This window comes from Trichomonas vaginalis, chromosome III (assembly GCF_026262505.1).
Source record: "Trichomonas vaginalis G3 chromosome III, whole genome shotgun sequence".
Classification (NCBI taxonomy): Eukaryota; Parabasalia; order Trichomonadida; family Trichomonadidae; genus Trichomonas; species Trichomonas vaginalis.
Window position 1 is genome coordinate 1,738,911 of NC_067205.1, and position 21,626 is coordinate 1,760,536.

General features: G+C 31.5%; 4 protein-coding genes and 2 pseudogenes across 6 annotated transcripts, besides 11 other annotated features; 4 read left to right on the forward strand and 2 right to left on the reverse strand.

The window, feature by feature from the left end:
* Window positions 1-1,070: 1,070 nt before the first annotated feature.
* Window positions 1,071-1,408: a mobile genetic element.
* Window positions 1,409-1,924: 516 nt separating this feature from the next.
* Window positions 1,925-1,997: a mobile genetic element.
* Window positions 1,998-2,117: 120 nt separating this feature from the next.
* Window positions 2,118-2,226: a mobile genetic element.
* Window positions 2,227-2,366: 140 nt separating this feature from the next.
* Window positions 2,367-2,475: a mobile genetic element.
* A 140-nt stretch (window positions 2,476-2,615) lies between these two features.
* Window positions 2,616-2,724: a mobile genetic element.
* Window positions 2,725-2,864: 140 nt separating this feature from the next.
* Window positions 2,865-2,973: a mobile genetic element.
* An 840-nt stretch (window positions 2,974-3,813) lies between these two features.
* Window positions 3,814-4,107, reverse strand: TVAGG3_0622300 (uncharacterized protein; the record flags this gene model as incomplete). The annotated part of the gene is made up of 1 exon (XM_051240403.1): window positions 3,814-4,107. The coding sequence occupies one exon, from the start codon at window positions 4,105-4,107 to the stop codon at window positions 3,814-3,816; it is 294 nt and encodes a 97-aa protein (XP_051086990.1).
* Window positions 4,108-5,720: 1,613 nt separating this feature from the next.
* TVAGG3_0622310 (uncharacterized protein) lies at window positions 5,721-5,936 on the reverse strand (the record flags this gene model as incomplete). The annotated part of the gene is made up of 1 exon (XM_051240404.1): window positions 5,721-5,936. The coding sequence occupies one exon, from the start codon at window positions 5,934-5,936 to the stop codon at window positions 5,721-5,723; it is 216 nt and encodes a 71-aa protein (XP_051086991.1).
* A 1,134-nt stretch (window positions 5,937-7,070) lies between these two features.
* Window positions 7,071-21,626: part of a mobile genetic element that runs on past the window's edge.
* Window positions 8,046-8,495, forward strand: TVAGG3_0622330 (uncharacterized protein; the record flags this gene model as incomplete). Its single annotated transcript, XM_051240405.1, has 1 exon — window positions 8,046-8,495. The coding sequence occupies one exon, from the start codon at window positions 8,046-8,048 to the stop codon at window positions 8,493-8,495; it is 450 nt and encodes a 149-aa protein (XP_051086992.1).
* On the forward strand, window positions 8,536-8,976 carry TVAGG3_0622340 (annotated as a pseudogene). The gene has a single exon. A coding segment is annotated over exon 1 (441 nt).
* On the forward strand, window positions 11,721-12,577 carry TVAGG3_0622350 (annotated as a pseudogene). The gene has a single exon. A coding segment is annotated over exon 1 (857 nt).
* On the forward strand, window positions 13,753-16,065 carry TVAGG3_0622360 (uncharacterized protein; the record flags this gene model as incomplete). The annotated part of the gene is made up of 1 exon (XM_051240406.1): window positions 13,753-16,065. The coding sequence occupies one exon, from the start codon at window positions 13,753-13,755 to the stop codon at window positions 16,063-16,065; it is 2,313 nt and encodes a 770-aa protein (XP_051086993.1).
* Window positions 17,822-19,633: a mobile genetic element.
* Window positions 19,636-19,672: a mobile genetic element.
* Window positions 20,850-20,887: a mobile genetic element.
* Window positions 20,879-21,049: a mobile genetic element.

The following is a 21,626-nucleotide window of genomic DNA, read 5'->3' on the forward strand; positions in this document are numbered from 1 at the left end:
TAAACCGGAGAAAGTGTCATAACAAAGAAATTTTATTAGTAAGTAAATGTGGTTTGAAATGGACTACTTGTTGTTTTAGGTTTTTTCCATTGTGTCATTTATTTATTTGACGTGGCAGAAAAGTAAGAGAATATGAAGATGAACCAATGCCTGCAAATGTTCAGTATATGTACTCGTAAGAGATATTTTTATCTAATATTAAATGGACGCACAGAACTTAGCGAATGCACAGCAACCTGGACAACCAAACCCAGAGAATATTCCAAATGAAGTTAGAATACAAACTGCAATGGCAAACTATGGTCAAGTGCCAACAGATGTACAAATGCAAACTGCCATGTCAAATGACGCTGCGTTAGGTTTGCCACCATGGTATGCAAATATGAGATGGAAAGAGTTTTATACAAACCCTGAAGTGGGATATAAACAATCTTTATTGCAATGATCTCTAATATTATTACTCATTAATTTGTTGAAATATTGCATTTTAGTGGTAAAAATTAAAATTTAAGTTTACATGGAGAAAAAAAATTTTTAAATTCCAAAAAAAAATTCAATTGGGATAACGATAGGGACAAAAATTTAGAATCCCCATATGCTTGGGATAAAATCACATGACTAGTAAAAGATACATCTCTCTTTTTTTCAATAAGTTTGAAAGATGTTGTATTTTTGATTGTATTTCTGTCATTTGTTTATCATAATTTGATATTTCGGGAATTTCACAATTTCTTGGTGGAAGGACAATTTGATGTAAATTAATATCTTGTTGAATGCGGAGAAAGTAATTTTCTTTGACTCGATTTAATAAAAGAAAAACAAACTTGTCAATTGCTAAATTTTTCACATTTCCAAATTCATAGTATTTAAAATTTTTGAACAAAGACTCTGATATATTATTAACAAGAGTCAATGAATCTTCCTTGAATGCAGAAATCCATTGTTCCTTATGTTTAGCCCATTGTCTTTGGAAATAGTTATTGAAATCATCATAAGGCAAAATCAATTTTATTATTTTTTCATATAACTGATTAGCATTTTCCATATTCATAGGCATTGTGTAGCAGAGGATATTCATATATTTATCCACATCGGCCCTGATATTTTCGTCTGGAATTCTGTATAAGTTCTTACGAAGTGCCCTCATCACATGGAGGGCACACCAAAAGATATTACATTCTTGAAATGTATTATGTATTGAATTAAAGATTTGGAGGGCACAATCTGACATAAAGTTGGATGGAGTTCTTTCAAACCATTCAAAAAACTTGATCAAACATTTTGAGATAGAAGTTTCATTATCTTGTTTTACAATAAAATAACAAAGTGGAATGACATGAGTCTTTTCAAACTTACAAGCAATGATATATAAAACAAGTTTTTCAAATAATATTTTGAAAGTAGAGTCGATATGGTACATCCTAGGCTCTTCATATAACAAATCCTTGATACGACAATCTCCATATACAAAGAGAAAATCAACTGGATTATCTACATCATCGATTTCATGATATAATAAATCTTTGGCTGAAGGAGTGTTTATTTTTTCGCTTTTATATTTGTTAACAACATCAAGAAAGTTTCCATAGTGATTACTGCCTTTCGGCATTTGCAAAATCTTTTCTGTGAGTTCCTTTTTGAGTTGCCGAAGAGTATTTTCATCATAAGAAAAGAAAACATAGTTATTAATAAAAGGAATATTGAGAGCTTGATATGAACAAGAAATTGCATCAGCAACTTTACCACCACTAATAAAATACTGTTGAAGATAAGGTCTGAGAAAAATACTCTTTGGTGAATATTTAAAAGACGGTGGTTCACCAACATGATTATGAAAATGATGTCCATTTACAAATCTGTATTGATTAGATTTCATTTCAAAGGTAAAGTTAGCACTACAACTTCCCCATCTACAGTAATGTCTAATAATTGTTATGTTATATACGAAAACGATAAAAACAGTTTGACAGAAAAGTGACAACTTTACGTGTCAAAAATATAAAAAGTGATATTTTATTCATCATTATCTTCTTCATAATTTATTTCATATTCTTCGTCTTACCAACAAAAGATGGGAATGTGAACAATTGCGGGCAATTTTTAGCCATTTTGGCTTGGAACTAGAGCCTGCGAGGTACATGGATAGTATCAGTACCTCACAGGCTCTAGTTCTCTATATGGCGCCGAGAAATTTTGGTGAAATGTGGTCGCATTTCACCAAAATTTTTTCGGCGCCATAGGATGAATTGGAGGGTGAGAGATATTATTTCATACAATACTACTCTCACCTCCAATTCCCAGCCAAAATGGCTAAAAATTGCCCGCAATGTGAACAATTGCGGGCAATTTTTAGCCATTTTGGCTTGGAACTAGAGCCTGCGAGGTACATGGATAGTATCAGTACCTCACAGGCTCTAGTTCTCTATATGGCGCCGAGAAATTTTGGTGAAATGTGGTCGCATTTCACCAAAATTTTTTCGGCGCCATAGGATGAATTGGAGGGTGAGAGATATTATTTCATACAATACTACTCTCACCTCCAATTCCCAGCCAAAATGGCTAAAAATTGCCCGCAATGTGAACAATTGCGGGCAATTTTTAGCCATTTTGGCTTGGAACTAGAGCCTGCGAGGTACATGGATAGTATCAGTACCTCACAGGCTCTAGTTCTCTATATGGCGCCGAGAAATTTTGGTGAAATGTGGTCGCATTTCACCAAAATTTTTTCGGCGCCATAGGATGAATTGGAGGGTGAGAGATATTATTTCATACAATACTACTCTCACCCTCCAATTCCCAGCCAAAATGGCTAAAAATTGCCGCAATGTGAACAATTGCGGGCAATTTTTAGCCATTTTGGCTTGGAACTAGAGCCTGCGAGGTACATGGATAGTATCAGTACCTCACAGGCTCTAGTTCTCTATATGGCGCCGAGAAATTTTGGTGAAATGTGGTCGCATTTCACCAAAATTTTTTCGGCGCCATAGGATGAATTGGAGGGTGAGAGATATTATTTCATACAATACTACTCTCACCCTCAATTTTAATTACTTAAACTCATTCTATTTTTTTGACATGTAAATGTCACTTTTACTGAGATCTGACACAATGTCAGATCTCTTTTTTTCGTATATAAGAGTTACTCCATCTGAATTCAAATGTGAATCTTTCCGATAATTGCAGTTAGCACGCATCTCTGCTTGAACTCCATATTGAAGATAATGAATGAAATCAATATATTGTTTTGTATCAGCAAGGGGTGCAGGAACGGATTGATTCATTTAAAAAATGAAAAAAGTGAGAATTGTAAATAATTAAGGTTAATATTGAATAAATAATACATCAAACTAGTTTTAGAGTTGATAGTAAGAAGCGAAGAACACTACCAGTAAGATACAGCAGTAGTAGCTGCTTCATGCTGCATTGAGTATTGTTGAATAATTTGAAGTAGTGGTTTTTGAAATCAGCACCCCTATGAGAGCGCTGGCGACCGAAACACCACTAGTAAGATTGTGTATTAGAAACTGCTTCATGCTGTGTTGAGTAAGCTTCGATATCTTTATCAGACCACATTTAAATTAACCACTCACATTCTCACTGTGGTCCATCTAAAATTTGTAAGCTTTATGACATAAAATTATATTATATGCAGGATCCCACCTATTACTTAATCTTTTTGGAATAAATGTTTTATAATATTTATCGATTGATTGTAATTTTTTGTATAAAAAAGTTTTTTTATTTATATTAAAAATATATTCGGTTAATGATATTATCTTATAATTTGTAAATAAATCTAGTAATAAAATAACTTTAATAGTTGGTGTCACTTTTTCGAAAATTCTGGTTTTTTCCTGTGTTCGCGTCATCTGCATAAAGTTGTTTATATCCCACTTCAGGGTTTGTATAAAACTCTTTCCATCTCATATTTGCATACCATGGTGGCAAACCTAACGCAGCGTCATTTGACATGGCAGTTTGCATTTGTACATCTGTTGGCACTTGACCATAGTTTGCCATTGCAGTTTGTATTCTAACTTCATTTGGAATATTCTCTGGGTTTGGTTGTCCAGGTTGCTGTGCATTCGCTAAGTTCTGTGCGTCCATTTAATATTAGATAAAAATATCTCTTACGAGTACATATACTGAACATTTGCAGGCATTGGTTCATCTTCATATTCTCTATATCTTTCTGCCACGTCAAATAAATAAATGACACAATGGAAAAAACCTAAAACAAGTAGTCCTATTTCAAACCACATTTACTTACTAATAAAATTTCTTTGTTATGACACTTTCTCCGGTTTATAGGACCTCTCTCATATTCTATCTTGTCATATCTAAACTCATAGTCATGTATGTCCTCTAACCATCTCATAACGGTTTCCAAACCACTTTATCGGATGTAAAGTAAAAGCATGGATGGTTATGTATAACGTCTAAAGTTTCTAAAGAGTCTCTCAAAGTCCAGTCTACTTGGTATTGAAAATCCCATGTGTTAAAGAACGGCGGTCCACTATAAAGAAAACATTTTCCTTGTCTTTATATTTTTCATACAACTCTGTCCAATGACATCTCACAAACTCTATACCCTCAATATATTTTTCTATGTTCTCTTTGAAAACATTTGTATAGTTAAGATATAAAACTTTTGACATAAGTGTTTCAATGTCATGAACTCTTATAGAACCACTATATAATAGTCTAGCAGATATACTATCCCAGTCTATATATTCTGCTTTTTTCAAAACCTCTCTCACAATATTTTTGTTATCTAATGGTATACGTTCCATCTTACCTATAGGTATCTTTTCTTTTAACTCTTTCAATATATTGTTTGTGTCTGGAATATGTTTGAGACGGTCCATATAGTTGTCGAAGTCATTGCATATAATCTTTGAGTCTGGGAATATTGTATGGCACAAATGGGATATATAGAAACTTCCACCGAACAAATCTACAAATGTTAGACCATTCGGTAGTTTCTTAAGTTCTCTCAATATAATATCTTTACATTTACTCTTATTTCCAAAGAACGGTAACGGAGGTTTTGTAAAATTCATTTATATATAATAATAAAAATGTTTTTACCCGAAAAGTGACAGAAAAGTGACAAAACATGAAAACATATATAATTTGTGAAAAGCGACACATTATATAATGTTTTCGACCCAGAAGAAGGCTTCTTCCCAGAAGCAATGGAGGAAGAAGAAGAGTCCTCCGAATTCACACCAGAAGACTAACAATTTTCCGAATAAAAACTTCATTTATACTAAACATCTTCGGGGCTAGAGGGCACGAAGTGCCTGGAAGCCCCACTACCTTTTTTTTTTTTTTTTTTCATTTTCATTTATTTCCTCCTCTGTTTCATTTATTTTTAAAATCGGTTTCATTTATCATTAAATAAAAATTAGAATATAAGTGATGAAATATATTTTTTAATTAATATTAAATCAGAAATGGCGGCAGGATTCTTTAAAAAATTATGGGATGGAATTAAGAAAGCTGCAGGTTGGGTTCATAAAAAGATTATTAAACCCATTGCAAACTTTTTGGCACCAGTAGCGAAAACGGCAGGAACTATCATAGGTGGAGTATTAGGTACTAAAGCAGGTAATCCGGCGATGGGAGCACAAGCAGGTAACGCAATTGGTGGAATTGCTGAAGGAATACTTAATAAAATAGGAGGAAGATAGTGGAAAAATAAATAAATATTATTTTTATCTTAGTATCGGTTGAAGTCTTTGATAAACTTTTTCTCCTTTATTTAAAACTTCTCTTATTGGGGCAGCTTTTGGTGTTATTGATTCAGCAACGTCACTAATTGCTTCTTTATTCTTAAATATCCAATTTGCTCCTTTCTTCATTGTTTCCCAAACTTTATGCGCTCCTCTTTTTACTTTATCCCACAGTTTCTTAAATATACCTGCAGCCATAGTTGATTATTTCATTAAAATTAAAAATTCATTTTCATCTTTTAATTTTGATTTTTTATTTATTAATAAATAACGACTAACTATTTGGTGCCAAACACTAAACCGATTAATGGAAATGTGTTTCATTCATTCGAAAAGATAAATGAAATATTCGCAAAGAATGACGGTAGAAGATATTATAGAGAACTTGAAAGTTCATGCTATGACTCTGATGCTCCATATTTTGATGATAAACAAACTCATTTAAGAATTACAAATCCGGCTCATGATGTGAACCAATTAGGTGACACATATATTAAACGCAAAGTTAAAGCAACTCTAGTTTCAAATAAAGCTTTCACATGTGATACCGCTTTTAAATGCATGCGTTTATTCGTTGGTTACAAATCATCAAATCAAAGCTTTAAACAATTAGAAGTAGAAACTGAAAGAGGTGATGCCGGTTATCTTCAGATGGATTGCGCCCGTGAATCTTTCGCATTTGCAACATATAAACCAAAATCAGAAAGGAAAGTTAAAAAGTTTGTTCATTCGTTATATAATAATGTTCAAAAATATGATAACTCAGTATGTGGTAAATATATTGACCCTTCAGAAGTTTTCAAGAAAGCAAATGAAGAAGTTGATGTCACTTTTGATATGATTATTCCGGTAAATGATTTGTTAGCATTTCAGGCGTTCGATGATTATCCTAAATCATTTGGTGATATCATTCTTAAATATTATGTTTTCAGGGATACTTTAGTATTTTGTCAGGTTGACCCGTTAAGAGTTGCTGATTTACAAAATTACGTTTATGAAAAGATAACTGATGAAAATTATGAAAAGATTATGAATCATGTTTATAAATATGATCGCAAATTCCAACAAATCGGACTTCCTGCCAAATTAATTACAAGCTTAGCCGCTACATCTGCTGACGCAACAGTTGATGACGTTATTATTTCATGCACAAAGATGGAAGTTTTAGAGGATAAATGCATTACACCAGGATACGGTTTAATTGAAGAATCAGTTAAAGCAATACCACGTTTATTCAGTAAGGAAGATCCATTCATGATTCCAGCTCAACATATTGACGTTCGTTCACTAAATGGAGGTTGCATCACTCCTGAAGGTATCAGTTCAGATTTCTCATACGCTCTTCATAATGTTACAGATGTTGTGTTAACATTTCCGAAGAATGCAATGCAAAGAACGGTTTTAGAAAATCCAATGCTTCGAGGTCTTCAGGTCACTATAGATTCCAGAAACTTCCCCGATCAAGCGATGACCACAGTGGGTGACATATTCTTTACACGTATGCTTCAAGCTTCTGATTTAGATGGAGTGAATGAATGCACGGAAGAATACGAGGACTCATTAACTAGACCACTGAATGATGATAATGGCACGCCATTAGCTAGAACATGGAAAGACCAAACTTCATTCTTATGCACTATTCCAGTTCAATGTGATGGAGCGGGTATATTCTTTGATGGATTAGAAACTTTCAACTCACAAGTTACAGTACAAGTGAAAGCTTATCCAATCATTCAGGGTGTAAATGACACTTACTGTTCAAAGGTGACAAATCCTCCTCAGGTTTGGTTTACTAGGACTACGTATTGGACATGGACACCGGACGAAAGGTTTGAAATATCATCCAACAGGTAACACCGCAGTATAGAAGTTCATATGATGAAATATTGATGAATAGAAATGTTTAAAATTATAAATTTATTTTTGATTAAATGGATTTAAATTCATCCACCCTTATGAAGAATTAGCGGGAGTATATAATACATACGTAGATGATATGATTAATGAAGCATTGAGTGATAATAGAAATGCTCTATCTAAGGAAAAATTAATGAAAATTCCATATTCTGAATGTTACTTAAATTCAATCACTGCAGCAATTGGTAAACAAAATAAAGGTAAAACATTAACGATATTAAAACAATTATCATTATTGCTAACACTTCCCCCTATTCACATGTGTTAATTTATATCAACCGTTCAGGTTCACCTTCAGATGATACATTTGAATCTTTAAAGCATTTAATCAAAATTCCAATTATTTATTTATCACAAGAAGAAGCAGAAGATTATTTAAAAAACTTTTTAATGTATAAAGAATTATATAATACAATCAAGAAGCAAGGATTAGAGGATAAAATTATTGATAAACAACGGGATGAATTATTTGAAACACTTTCTATTTCAAATTTTGATAGAGAATTTTTGCATTCACTCATTTTTCTAGATGATGTAGTGAAATCAAAACTAATAACAAATGAGAAATCATATTTTAATCAGTTATTAACTCAATGTCGACACATTCAGTGTTCATTCTTTATGGCTGTTCAATACTTCAAAGCATTAAGCACAAACATTAAATCAAATCTATCAACACTTTTCATTTTCAGTGGGTTTAGTCGTCAACAGTTGAACGTTATGCTTTATCAAGTGAATTTACCAATGAGCATTAATGAACTTTACACACAATATCAGCAATTAGGTGAACATGGAAAAATAATAGTTGATTTAAATAAAGGGAGTGTTAAATTTGATTAACTTTTTATAATTAATTTTTATTTTTTATTTATAATTAAACATGACAGAAATAGCAAATCTTCTACAGGTTCCATTAAAAAAGGGACAAACAAAAAGGGTGCATATAATAGAACTATGAAAGTTCCTGATGGAATGAAAGAATTAGTTCATATTGTTGTTGGTCTTCAAAAAGATGTTAAACAAATGAGAAACGTTTTAACATTACCAGAAGCTCAAGCATATGCCAAACGTCATGGTCCAAATTGGGAAGCACACGAAGCAGACATTACGGGTCCAAGTGGAAAACCTGATGGTATAAATGAAGTTTTCGTTACTGATGGTCAAGGTAATATTAAAGTCATAAATGGTTATAAATTAACTATGTCTGATTATCCTAAACGTAAAGTATATAATGAACGTTATCCTATGCAATTTGATGAAAATGGAAAAGCTGTTAAACAATACATTGGAGAAGGTGAAAATGGTCCAATTAATTCATACCGTCATAATCCATATTCTTATTTCAATGAAGAATTAAATGCTATTGAAGAGGGACCGGATGGATTACCACGATATTCTAACCAGTTTGATGGTCAATATGCAAATATTAGACCTGAAATTTCAGCTAAGAAATTCTTTAAAGTTGCTTTATTCGATCCAGTTTTCGCAAATGTTAAAGATGAACTTAAAGCAATTCCAACCAATTATAGTAGCAAGAATTGCATCAGGTGCTTTATCTCAAGCATTCAAAGATTTAATTAAGAAACCATTATATCAGCAACGTGGTTTAACTTATGATTTAGTTAAGGAATCAGATAAAAGAAAATTTGAGAAATCAGATGATTATAAGAATGCAATTAATGAATATATTCGGTCTATTAATTTCGATGAAAATGCTAAAAATCAACTTCATGAACAAATACAGGGAAATAATAGATTCAAAAGTTCCAGCAAAATAAAAGTTTAAATATATTTTTTTTATTCGAATATAAATGAGAAGACGTTTCACTAGTCAAAAGAACACTAACGCAAAAGCAGAGATTACGGTTGGTTATAACGTAAATGATGATAAATCACGAATTATTCAAAATGTTAAAGTTAATGTTAGCCCCGAATTAACTCGTGACTTACCGAAAAGGAGGAGGAGCAAAATAAAGAAGATGGAGACCCAATCATTTTATCTGAACCCGGTAAAGAACCCGTTGAAATCCCACATATCCAACATACCCCCACCTCTTTCATCAAACATCGAGAACCCATATAAAATAGACATTAATTCTGAATTAATGAAAATTTACCGTGATATAATAATTAATAATTATGATTCAATAATAAATTTAATTGACCAATCCGGTTTAATTATTTTACCTTATGAATCATTAATTCACATTATCGCCATTCTTTGTGATGTTCAAGATTCAGACGTTAAGATTCAATTTTTCATAGATGATGAGGTTTCATGCTGCGGAACAGTTGCAAAAATAAATCCTATAAAGGATATTAGCACAATTAAGATATCAAAGAACGGAACAACAACTGAACTTCATTTAACATATAATGATATTTATAATAAAATAGTTGATGAATATAAAATATCACTTGAAAAATTCTTTGTTAAGGCTATTTAATATTCAAGCATTAACATTATCGAATAATAATCCTTTGAATCATAATCAATAATAATTGACCTTTCACCAGTTTCTATCGTTTGTTTTATTTCTTTTTGTTCCCCACTATCGGATCGGTCATTGTAATTGTTTTTGTTATAGTATCAGCTTTATCTTTAACTTCAATCTTTTTTCCATCGGGATATTTAAACCAAAATTCCAAAAATTCGATATTGTCAATCTGTTCATATTTTAATCTATCAATTACATTTTTAATACCATCTGAAAATCTTATGAAATGGTCATTATATGGGTTTGATTGAACTAAATTTGAATGAAGTGAAATATAACCTGTTGATGAATATGACACTGACTCATATTTTCTGAAAACACTAAAATTTTATAACATGAATGAATTTCTTATTCGTTGAATTTATGAATTCTTGAGGTAATCTTATTCTAGTTTTATTTATCACTGGAAAATAACGCTTTACCATATTTTTATTCGTAATAAAAATGTCAATTATCAATATTATTTCGAATAATAGTTGTGAATTAAATTTAACAGTTTGCGGAATTTATAATGTTACTCTCGTTTCTGTGAGTGGTAAATTTAATCCCATTCTTTTAGACCCTTCAGATTATATATCATTTATTAAAGATGACCTTGAAAAAACGTATGTTATGTATATAAATAATGTGATAGCGAAATGGGATATTAACATGATTTTAAGTTATTTAAATGAATCATTTATCGTATGGTATGAAGAAAATTTTAAATCAAAACCTGATAAACTTTTTGAACTTGATGAAATAAATAACCTTATTAAATTCCCGCTGAAAATTAAATTTTGTACTCCTCATCTTCGTTCATTGTTGGGGATATTAAATTTTGAAAAAGATGTTGGGGATGTTTTGTATTCTGACACTGGTTCCAATTTCATTTTAATCAAATGTGATAAAGTTAATACCCAATGAGATTTTCACATCAAACATTAGACCCTAACTCTTACCCATCAATACAAAACATTTTATCCATCAACTTAAACACATTTTCTTTATCATATCCGTTTCAATTATCCGGGAATTCATTTATTCTTCATTCAAAAGATTTATCAAATATTAAATTTAGAATAACTGACCTATTTGATTGTGATTTAGAATTCATGAATGAAATATTATGGCAATTTCAAATAGAAAAAATAGCTGATGAGATAACAGATTAAATATTTATTTTTAAATCATAATAAATGATTAAACAACAGCAACCACAGCAACTTAAGGCACAAAACACCCAGGTCCCTCAGACCATTACATACGCCATATAGCATATAATTCAAAGACGGCAGAACAAACGCAAAGGTTGAAATATGGAGATTTGGAGATAGTATTGAAAAATGAACATTTCGAATTCGTTTGCAAAGGTGGTGGCAGTGATATCAAATATAAAAGAAATTTATTTATGAATTCAAAAATAAAAGGAATAACGGATGATATAACATCAATTCCACCAGAAGAACAGAGATATTACGCATTAAATGCATTTCCTAAAGTTTTGAAGATTGGAAGATTTAATTTAAATGAGGAATTCATAGAAGGTTTCCTAAATGACATAATGAAGAAGGTGGATAAGGAATATGTGGATAGTGAGTTAAATAAGAAGGCAAATTTGGTTTATGTTGATGAAAAAGATAATGAAATTAAAGAAAAGGTTGAATGGTATCATGAATGGACATTTGAGACTTTTAAAGTTAAAGCTGATACAGAATGGGTTTCAGGATGTTTAGACCTTAAAGCAGATAAGAACCATACACATAACTTCTTCTCAACTGTTGCTATAGAAAGTATTGAAGGAACGGTTGGCGGAACTGGTGGGGATGCATTATATTATAATCCTCCTAACTTTCCACAAGGTTTAACATCGAATGAAAACATAACAACGATGAAAAAAATTAAATGTAAAAATGTTTATGTCATGGATGATGAAAATAAAGTTAAATTCACTGCTCAAGATTTATATGATAAGAAAGCAGACAAAACAGAGCTTCAAACATTAAAGACAGAAATCTTCAAACATTATATCCTGTTGTTCTATTTATACGTCAATGAACTCAACAAATCCTTCAGAAGTTTTAGGTTTTGGTATGTGGAAGCAGATTGTAGATAAATTCCTTATACTGTGCTAGATATTCAAAGCAAACAGGAGGTTCGAAGAAAATTAAAGAAGCAAACTTACCCCCGCACACTCATACAGGAACTACAAACTTTTCTGGCGACCATAGCCACTCATTAAGAGACCACCCATTATACAACTCAGAATATGAAGCTGGCAATGATGTTTTATCTCCAGATTATAACCATTCAGCAAAAAAGACTTTTCGACCAACTGAACCAGGAGGAAATCATGTCCATACTTTCACAACAAATCCAACAGGCTTGGGTAAAGATTATATGCCACCATTTGTGACTATATTCGCATGGTACCGCGTTCATTGAATGTGCTTGAGCTCAGACCTTTGGGTCAAGACTTACCGAATGAACTAAATATATTTTATGTCTGTAATTAATAAGGTAATGAAGTAATGAATGAACTGCAGAAATAAATGTTTACGTTAAGTGACTCAAAGAGTCCGGAGACAAAGTCTCATGTTTTAGGTTAAGTGACTCAAAGAGTCCGGTGACAAAGTCTCATGGTTGCGTTAAGTGACTCAAAGAGTCCGGTGACAAAGTCTCATGGTTTCAGGTTATTCAATAATTAATTATTTTTGAAGAACTGAAGGTGTCACCAGGTCACCAGGTCACCAGGTTAATTAACTTCTCTGAAAAAGTGTGACAACATGACATTTTGACAACATTTCAGGATTAATGAGGAAGGCAGTTATGAATTATTTTTGAAGAACTGAAGGTGTCACCAGGTCACCAGGTCACCAGGTTAATTAACTTCTCTGAAAAAGTGTGACAACATGACATTTTGACAACATTTCAGGATTAATGAGGAAGGCAGTTATGAATTATTTTTGAAGAACTGAAGGTGTCACCAGGTCACCAGGTCACCAGGTTAATTAACTTCTCTGAAAAAGTGTGACAACATGACATTTTGACAACATTTCAGGATTAATGAGGAAGGCAGTTATGAATTATTTTGAAGAACTGAAGGTGTCACCAGGTCACCAGGTCACCAGGTTAATTAACTTCTCTGAAAAAGTGTGACAACATGACATTTTGACAACAGTTCAGGAAATAAATGTTTACGTATATGTTTTGTCATGATTTCATCGTAATGAACGTAAATCCGACAAAAATATATTTTAGGGTAGAAGGGTAGATCTAACCTCATTTCTAACCTCTTTTCTAACCTCATGAATTTTCATGATTTCTTCATCGTAATGAACGTAAATGCTTTGTCAAACATGAACGTATATGCTTTGTCAAAACTTCATCGTAATGAGTGTAAATGACCCAAAAATAATGTTTACGTTAATGGTTTCAGGTTATTCAATAATTAATTATTTTTGAAGAACTGAAGGTGTCACCAGGTCACCAGGTCACCAGGTTAATTAACTTCTCTGAAAAAATGAGACAACATGACATTTTGACAACACAGAAAATTTGATGCAGTCCAAAAATAAAGTTAGTTTTAAAATTATTTTTATTTTTTTATTCCTATATAAATGACAGCAACAAACAACAACAGCAACTTTATCATTTCTGATGAACAAGTTATTGATTCATTAGCTGAGGAATTAGTTGTGGCAGAAACTAAAACCCTCAACGAAAGAATTGGTGAAAACAAGATTGATTTACATAACTACCTCAAACACGATGGAGGAAGAGGAAGGAAAACTGGTATGGCTTTATTAGTAAATAAAATTTCAAATTTAACGATTATAGATGTTGATATCAATAAATCATACAATGATGAACTTAAAGAAACAGTTAGAAAAGATATTTTATCAAAACTTTCGGATAAAGATGTTATCGTTAAAACCGCTTCAGGAGGTCTTCACATTTATTGCAACACTAATTTCTTCTATGCAGTTTCGAACAGAATGATTAAATGTTATTCCTGCAATGATTATGATATCGATATCATGACTTCTATGGATGATTCAAAGCGTTCTTTAGTGGTTATGGCTGATTCAAGAGTTCGCAAGAATGCATCAGAACCAATCAATACATACTCATTCATTCGTGGAAGTTACGATTCAACATTAACCAGAACAGTGAATGATATATTAAATGATTTGAATATTAAGGTAAGAGTTGAACAGAAGAATGAAGAAATAAAGAGTATAATGAATGAAAACAAAGATGTAAACATTGACGATAAACTTGCCCAGAGCATAGTTGATGGCATCTGTGATTTTGAAGTACATAATGACGGTGGAAACATGAATTTAGAAAAAGAAATAACATTATTCACACTGTTTCAAGCTATTAATTCGTTACCTAATCATTTAATTAATGAAGCATACGATAACGTTTATAACTTCTGCAATTTAACTGAAAATGCAAAAAGTAATTTTGAAAAAGCACGTAGTAGATATGCACATTTAATGACTTCTCCATTTGTTTTAGTGAAGATTCTACAACTATATCAAAAGGAATATTATGATGAATACGTTTTACCTTTATTACGTAAGCCAAAAATAACATTTGATATCGAACTTGATGACTCGTTTTTGATAACAGATATTAGACGCAGGGCTGAAAATCATCAGTATAAAAACAGTTCTGAAGTAATTGAGAATTTATCACGTGTAATCCGTTTTGTAGATTATGGAAACAAATACTTCATTCAGAAAGATTACAACATACACGACAAAATGAATCAAATATCATTCGTTCTTCAATCAAACATGAAAGAGTCACTCAAAATGATTAAATTATTTAAAGAAGAAAGTAAAACAATAACAGCATGGGATGTAGTACTAAATCAATTATCCTCATTAACTGTTAAGGGTGTTTGCTTTAAATCTGATTCTCCAGATGTTTTCTCAACGTTTCAGGGTTATAAATACAACATTCTCGAAAAGCCTGATTACTCAAAAATTGAGATGTTTATGGATTTCATTAAAGAAGCCATTTGTGATAATAACGATGAAGTGTATAAATACCTACTCAGCTGGATTGCATCAATGATTCAACATCCTGGAGTTAAGAATGAAACAGCAATTATTTTGAAAGGACTTCAGGGAACAGGTAAAAACAGATTCACAGACATTATTTCTGAACTTCTCGCTGGTTATTCATGTAAAAACATTACTGAAATAAGTGAGCTAACGGGTAATTTCAATTCAGTAGTTGAGAATAAAATGTTTCTTGTACTTAATAAACTCAAGAATGTAGGTGAAGACAGACTCGCAAACTTCAACGCTTTGAAATCAATTATTACGGATAATGAGATTAGAATTAATGAAAAGAATCAACCCAGAAGAACTGCTCAGAATGTTGCAAACTTCATTTTCGTAACTAATAACGTCTACCCTGTCAAAATTGAAGTTGGAGACAGAAGATACGTAGTTTTAAGGGTTAATGGTAAATTCAAGGGTCAATTTGATTACTTCAAGAATTTGATGAATTCATGCACAAAGGAATTTTATGATAACCTTTTAACATATTTTATCAATTACGACCTTTCATCATTTAATGTACGAATCATACCGATGACTGAAGCCAAACAAGATTTAATTGAATTATCAACAAATCCTTTAGATGTATGGATAAATACACATTATGATGAATTGTGTGCGGGTATGACGTGTAAAAATGCTCTATTCTGCAAACCATCAGACATGAAAGACAAAAACTTTCAAATGAGCATTAAGGATAAATGTGAAAGGAAACAAAGAAAAATAGATGGTAAACAGACATGGTATTATGTTTTGAAAGAAGAAATGAAAGGATTATATAAACAGGTTGAACCAAACGATAATGAGGATTCATTTACTGACGATGAAATACCTGTAAATGAAGCTTTATAAAGTATGATTTGAATTTATTTTTGCATTAATCCTGCTGTGTTGTCAAAATGTCATGTTGTCTCATTTTTTCAGAGAAGTTAATTAACCTGGTGACCTGGTGACCTGGTGACACCTTCAGTTCTTCAAAAATAATTCATAACTGCCTTCCTCATTAATCCTGAAATGTTGTCAAAATGTCATGTTGTCACACTTTTTCAGAGAAGTTAATTAACCTGGTGACCTGGTGACCTGGTGACACCTTCAGTTCTTCAAAAATAATTCATAACTGCCTTCCTCATTAATCCTGAAATGTTGTCAAAATGTCATGTTGTCTCATTTTTTCAGAGAAGTTAATTAACCTGGTGACCTGGTGACCTGGTGACACCTTCAGTTCTTCAAAAATAATTCATAACTGCCTTCCCCTGCTGTGTTGTCAAAATGTCATGTTGTCTCATTTTTTCAGAGAAGTTAATTAACCTGGTGACCTGGTGACCTGGTGACACCTTCAGTTCTTCAAAAATAATTCATAACTGCCTTCCCCTGCTGTGTTGTCAAAATGTCATGTTGTCTCATTTTTTCAGAGAAGTTAATTAACCTGGTGACCTGGTGACCTGGTGACACCTTCAGTTCTTCAAAAATAATTCATAACTGCCTTCCCCTGCTGTGTTGTCAAAATGTCATGTTGTCTCATTTTTTCAGAGAAGTTAATTAACCTGGTGACCTGGTGACCTGGTGACACCTTCAGTTCTTCAAAAATAATTCATAACTGCCTTCCCCTGCTGTGTTGTCAAAATGTCATGTTGTCTCATTTTTTCAGAGAAGTTAATTAACCTGGTGACCTGGTGACCTGGTGACACCTTCAGTTCTTCAAAAATAATTCATAACTGCCTTCCCCTGCTGTGTTGTCAAAATGTCATGTTGTCTCATTTTTTCAGAGAAGTTAATTAACCTGGTGACCTGGTGACCTGGTGACACCTTCAGTTCTTCAAAAATAATTCATAACTGCCTTCCCCTGCTGTGTTGTCAAAATGTCATGTTGTCTCATTTTTTCAGAGAAGTTAATTAACCTGGTGACCTGGTGACCTGGTGACACCTTCAGTTCTTCAAAAATAATTCATAACTGCCTTCCCCTGCTGTGTTGTCAAAATGTCATGTTGTCTCATTTTTTCAGAGAAGTTAATTAACCTGGTGACCTGGTGACCTGGTGACACCTTCAGTTCTTCAAAAATAATTCATAACTGCCTTCCCCTGCTGTGTTGTCAAAATGTCATGTTGTCTCATTTTTTCAGAGAAGTTAATTAACCTGGTGACCTGGTGACCTGGTGACACCTTCAGTTCTTCAAAAATAATTCATAACTGCCTTCCCCTGCTGTGTTGTCAAAATGTCATGTTGTCTCATTTTTTCAGAGAAGTTAATTAACCTGGTGACCTGGTGACCTGGTGACACCTTCAGTTCTTCAAAAATAATTAATTATTGAATAACCTAAAAACCATTAACGATAAAATAACTGATAACAAATTTTTATTTTTATCATAAATGGATACCCCACAAGCTCAAAATTTACCACGAATCATAACAAGGGAGGAAATGATAAAAATGATGCAAGAACGAATTAAAAATAACAAACCACTAAAACTGAGAAAATGTGGTTATGCAGTAATGATGGAAAGAAGAACCCAGAAGGGTTCGGGAAACCATTGACGGAAGAGGAATAAAAATTAAATTTGGATTGAGTTTAAAAATTCATCTTTATTAAATTCATCTCTTCCAATCAATGAAACAATAAGAATTACCGAAAAAGTGACAAAACATCAAAAACAGGGAGGGGGTCTCAATTTTTATTACTTATATTATTTTACAATATTTATATAAATACTCTTTATAATATATTTTACTATAAAATTATACCTCAAATTCAAATATTTAAAATATTATTTACATAATTATCTCAAAATTATATTTTTATATATTATTTTTCATATGTATAAATTATATAATCTATATCTATGCAAATCTCATCTAAATTTTTTTGAAACAAACCGCTACCATTTTATAATGGTCCATCTTAAATTCATCATAAATTCTGGTACATGTTAGTACCAGAGTCTTCAAATCTCAAACACTCTGGTACCAACATGTACCAGACGCGAGTTTCCAATGCCCTCGTACGATTTTCTATTAAGATCTTCTTGAATGAGAAGGTCTTCATAGAAACTCGTACGAGGGCTTCTCTTTTAAATACTCTGGTACCTGCTGGTATCGGAGTCGACTTTACAGCCCTTTCCCAATTTTGAAGCTGGGGAAAGTTTTCAAGCAATGAAAGGGAAGCTCTCGCTATGAGGTGAAAATCTAGAATTTTTACCTCATAGCGAGTAATCCTTTGTTAATTGCTTGAAAACTTTCTTCAAATTATCAAAATTTCGAGAAAGTTTCCTTGCTTCAAAGTAGAGATGGAGCCCTTTGAGCCACTGCATATAGGTCAGTGACTCAAAATACTCCATCTCTACTAGAAATCGCCAAAATTTTGGTCGCAATCTTTGAAATGCGACGCAAGTTTTGGCAATTTCGCGAGGGACTTGCTCCATTTGTGCATAGATTCACACTCTATGCACCAAGATGAACAATTCTTTCGCTGACAGCGGGAAACTTTGTCTGAATAGTTTAACATTCAGACAAAGTTTTCCGCTGTCAGAGAGGAATGGAAGGGTAAGAGGTATATATTCATAATGTATACCTCTTACTCTTCCATTCCTCAAGAACGTTCAAAAACTTGTGTGCAATCAGAACTGATTGCACCCAAGTTTTTTGAAACTTTATATAAGGAATTGTTGGCTATGATGTACTGATCATGAATCAGTACATCATAGCCAACAATTCCTTCGCAAACAGTGGGAAACTTTGTCTGAATAGTTTAACATTCAGACAAAATTTCCCGCTGTCAGGGAGGGAATTAGAGGGTGGGAGATATATAGATAGACTATAAATCTCTCACCTTTAATTCCCTCAAGAAAGTTCAAAAACTTGGGTGCAATCAGTTCTGATTGCACCCAAGTTTTTGAATTTTGTATAAGGAATTGTTGGCTATGATGTGGATAGCCGCTGCCAGACCAAATGAATTAACCGTTGTGAATAACGTTTCTGAATCTTTATTTAAAAAGATAAAATATCACGATTTTGGCTGCGTTAAAAATCAAAGAATTGATGTTTTTGTCAAAAATCTTTTAGAAGAAGTTGCACCCAATTACTTTTATCGTATTAAAAAACGATTTACTTCAAACAGGTTTTATGCCTTCAATTAGAATTCGCGAGCCTCGATTGACAGATTATAAAACAAAATTGAAAAGAGAAGTTCAATCACGTTTATACCAAGTATTAAATTTTGTTCAGAATCAAGAAGCCAATTTGAATCCATTAAGATTTTTATTGGAAAATGCTGAAGAAAAACTTTCTCAAATAAATGAGAAGATACAAAATTCAATTACATATTTAAGATCGTTTGAAATTCCAAATGAATTGTTAGATACGTATATGTTAGAAATTAATGAATTTTGTTATAATTCTCCAGATTATATTTTAGAACATTTCGAATGTAATAAACAGAAATTCATCAAAAGTGACAGCTCTCAATTTTTTGACATTTGTAAATTCTAAATTGAATGAGAAAAATGAAATAATACTAAGCATAATACAATATTCTAGATTTAATTATAATTAGGAAAAAGTTAGTTTTGAGAGTACTTTTCATAGGCATATAGAATGAAATCTTCTGAAAAATAATATCACATAAACTCATATTATTTTCTAATATATAACTATTTTATATAAAAATCAAATTCAATGATCTTAAAAGCGAAGGATAAACCTCAAAATTTACGAATATAATGAGTGGGAATATAATGCTTATCTATCATAAAACCATATGAAATATCAATTTTTGCTTTACGCCTAATTTTTGACGACAATTAGCAAAAAATGTTAAATGTTAACACTCAGTCCATTTGAATATGAAAAATAAAATTGACTTTGATTAAATGTTTTTATTTATCATGCAATTCTTCTTGCGACCAAAGATTTGAATAAAAGTTCAAAAAATAAGATAGCTTAAAAAATAATATACGGTAGTGTTTACTAATAGATGAATAGTATATAAATTCTATTAAAATGGATTTGATCCAAAAAAATATATAAAATTTGATCATAAATAAAATCGTTTTAAATTACTTCTTCATTTAAATTATAACAATTATTTTTGGTTTTATATTTTTTTGGATCAAATCCATTTTAATAGAATTTATATACTATTCATCTATTAGTAAACACTACCGTATATTATTTTTAAGCTATCTTATTTTTTGAACTTTTATTCAAATCTTTGGTCGCAAGAAGAATTGCATGATAAATAAAAACATTTAATCAAAGTCAATTTTATTTTTCATATTCAAATGGACTGAGTGTTAACATTTAACATTTTTTGCTAATTGTCGTCAAAAATTAGGCGTAAAGCAAAAATTGATATTTCATATGGTTTTATGATAGATAAGCATTATATTCCCACTCATTATATTCGTAAATTTTGAGGTTTATCCTTCGCTTTTAAGATCATTGAATTTGATTTTTATATAAAATAGTTATATATTAGAAAATAATATGAGTTTATGTGATATTATTTTTCAGAAGATTTTGTGTTCTTCTTCAAAATTTTATTTTTTTATTAAAAAGAATCTTTACAAAATATACATTTACTTTAATTAATATTTAAAAACGTGCTCTATCAAAAGTTCCAAAAATTCAATATTTTAGCTTTTCTGAGGTGTCACTTTTGATGAATTTCTGTTTACAACACGAAGAATTTTTAGAGGATTTCAAAGAAAAGAATAATTTAATAGACTAAAAAATTTATTATTTTTATTTATTGTGAATTTTAAATTGTCACTTTTTAAGTGTTACTCCCTATTGAACGTGTCACTTTTTGGGTGTCACTTTTTCGGAAATTCTTATATACTCCATTGACGGAAGAGGAATAAAAATTAAATTTGGATTGAGTTTAAAAATTCATCTTTATTAAATTCATCTCTTCCAATCAATTTATTTATTCTATTAAATTCTTTTATTTTTGCTTCACTCAGTTTAAGGATTGAACGATAAGTTTCTAATTTTTCGATTATTTCCTTCTTCTCTTTATCGTTTTCAATTACTTTAGTTTTATGGGCATCAACCCCACCACATTGCGGCTTCTTTTTGTAATAGCATATTTTTGATTTAATTCTGTTTAGTTTCTTTTTATATTCATCGTCAGGACTCTGAATCTTAATTAAATCAGGACTCTTGGCTGCTTCGTTGTCACTCATTTCTTACGAAATAAAAAAAAATTAAATATTATTTAAATATAATGGGGTAATAAAATAAATTGGAATTTCTATTAATTTATTGTCAACTTCAACTAATGCATTGCCGTTAATATATCTAACAAATTCAGCTATTGTGTCAAATCTTCGTCTTCTTTTTGTCATTGATTTATCAGTTTTTCCATAATCGAGATGAATCAAAACTTTATCCCCTTGTTTAAAATTCATGAGCCCCG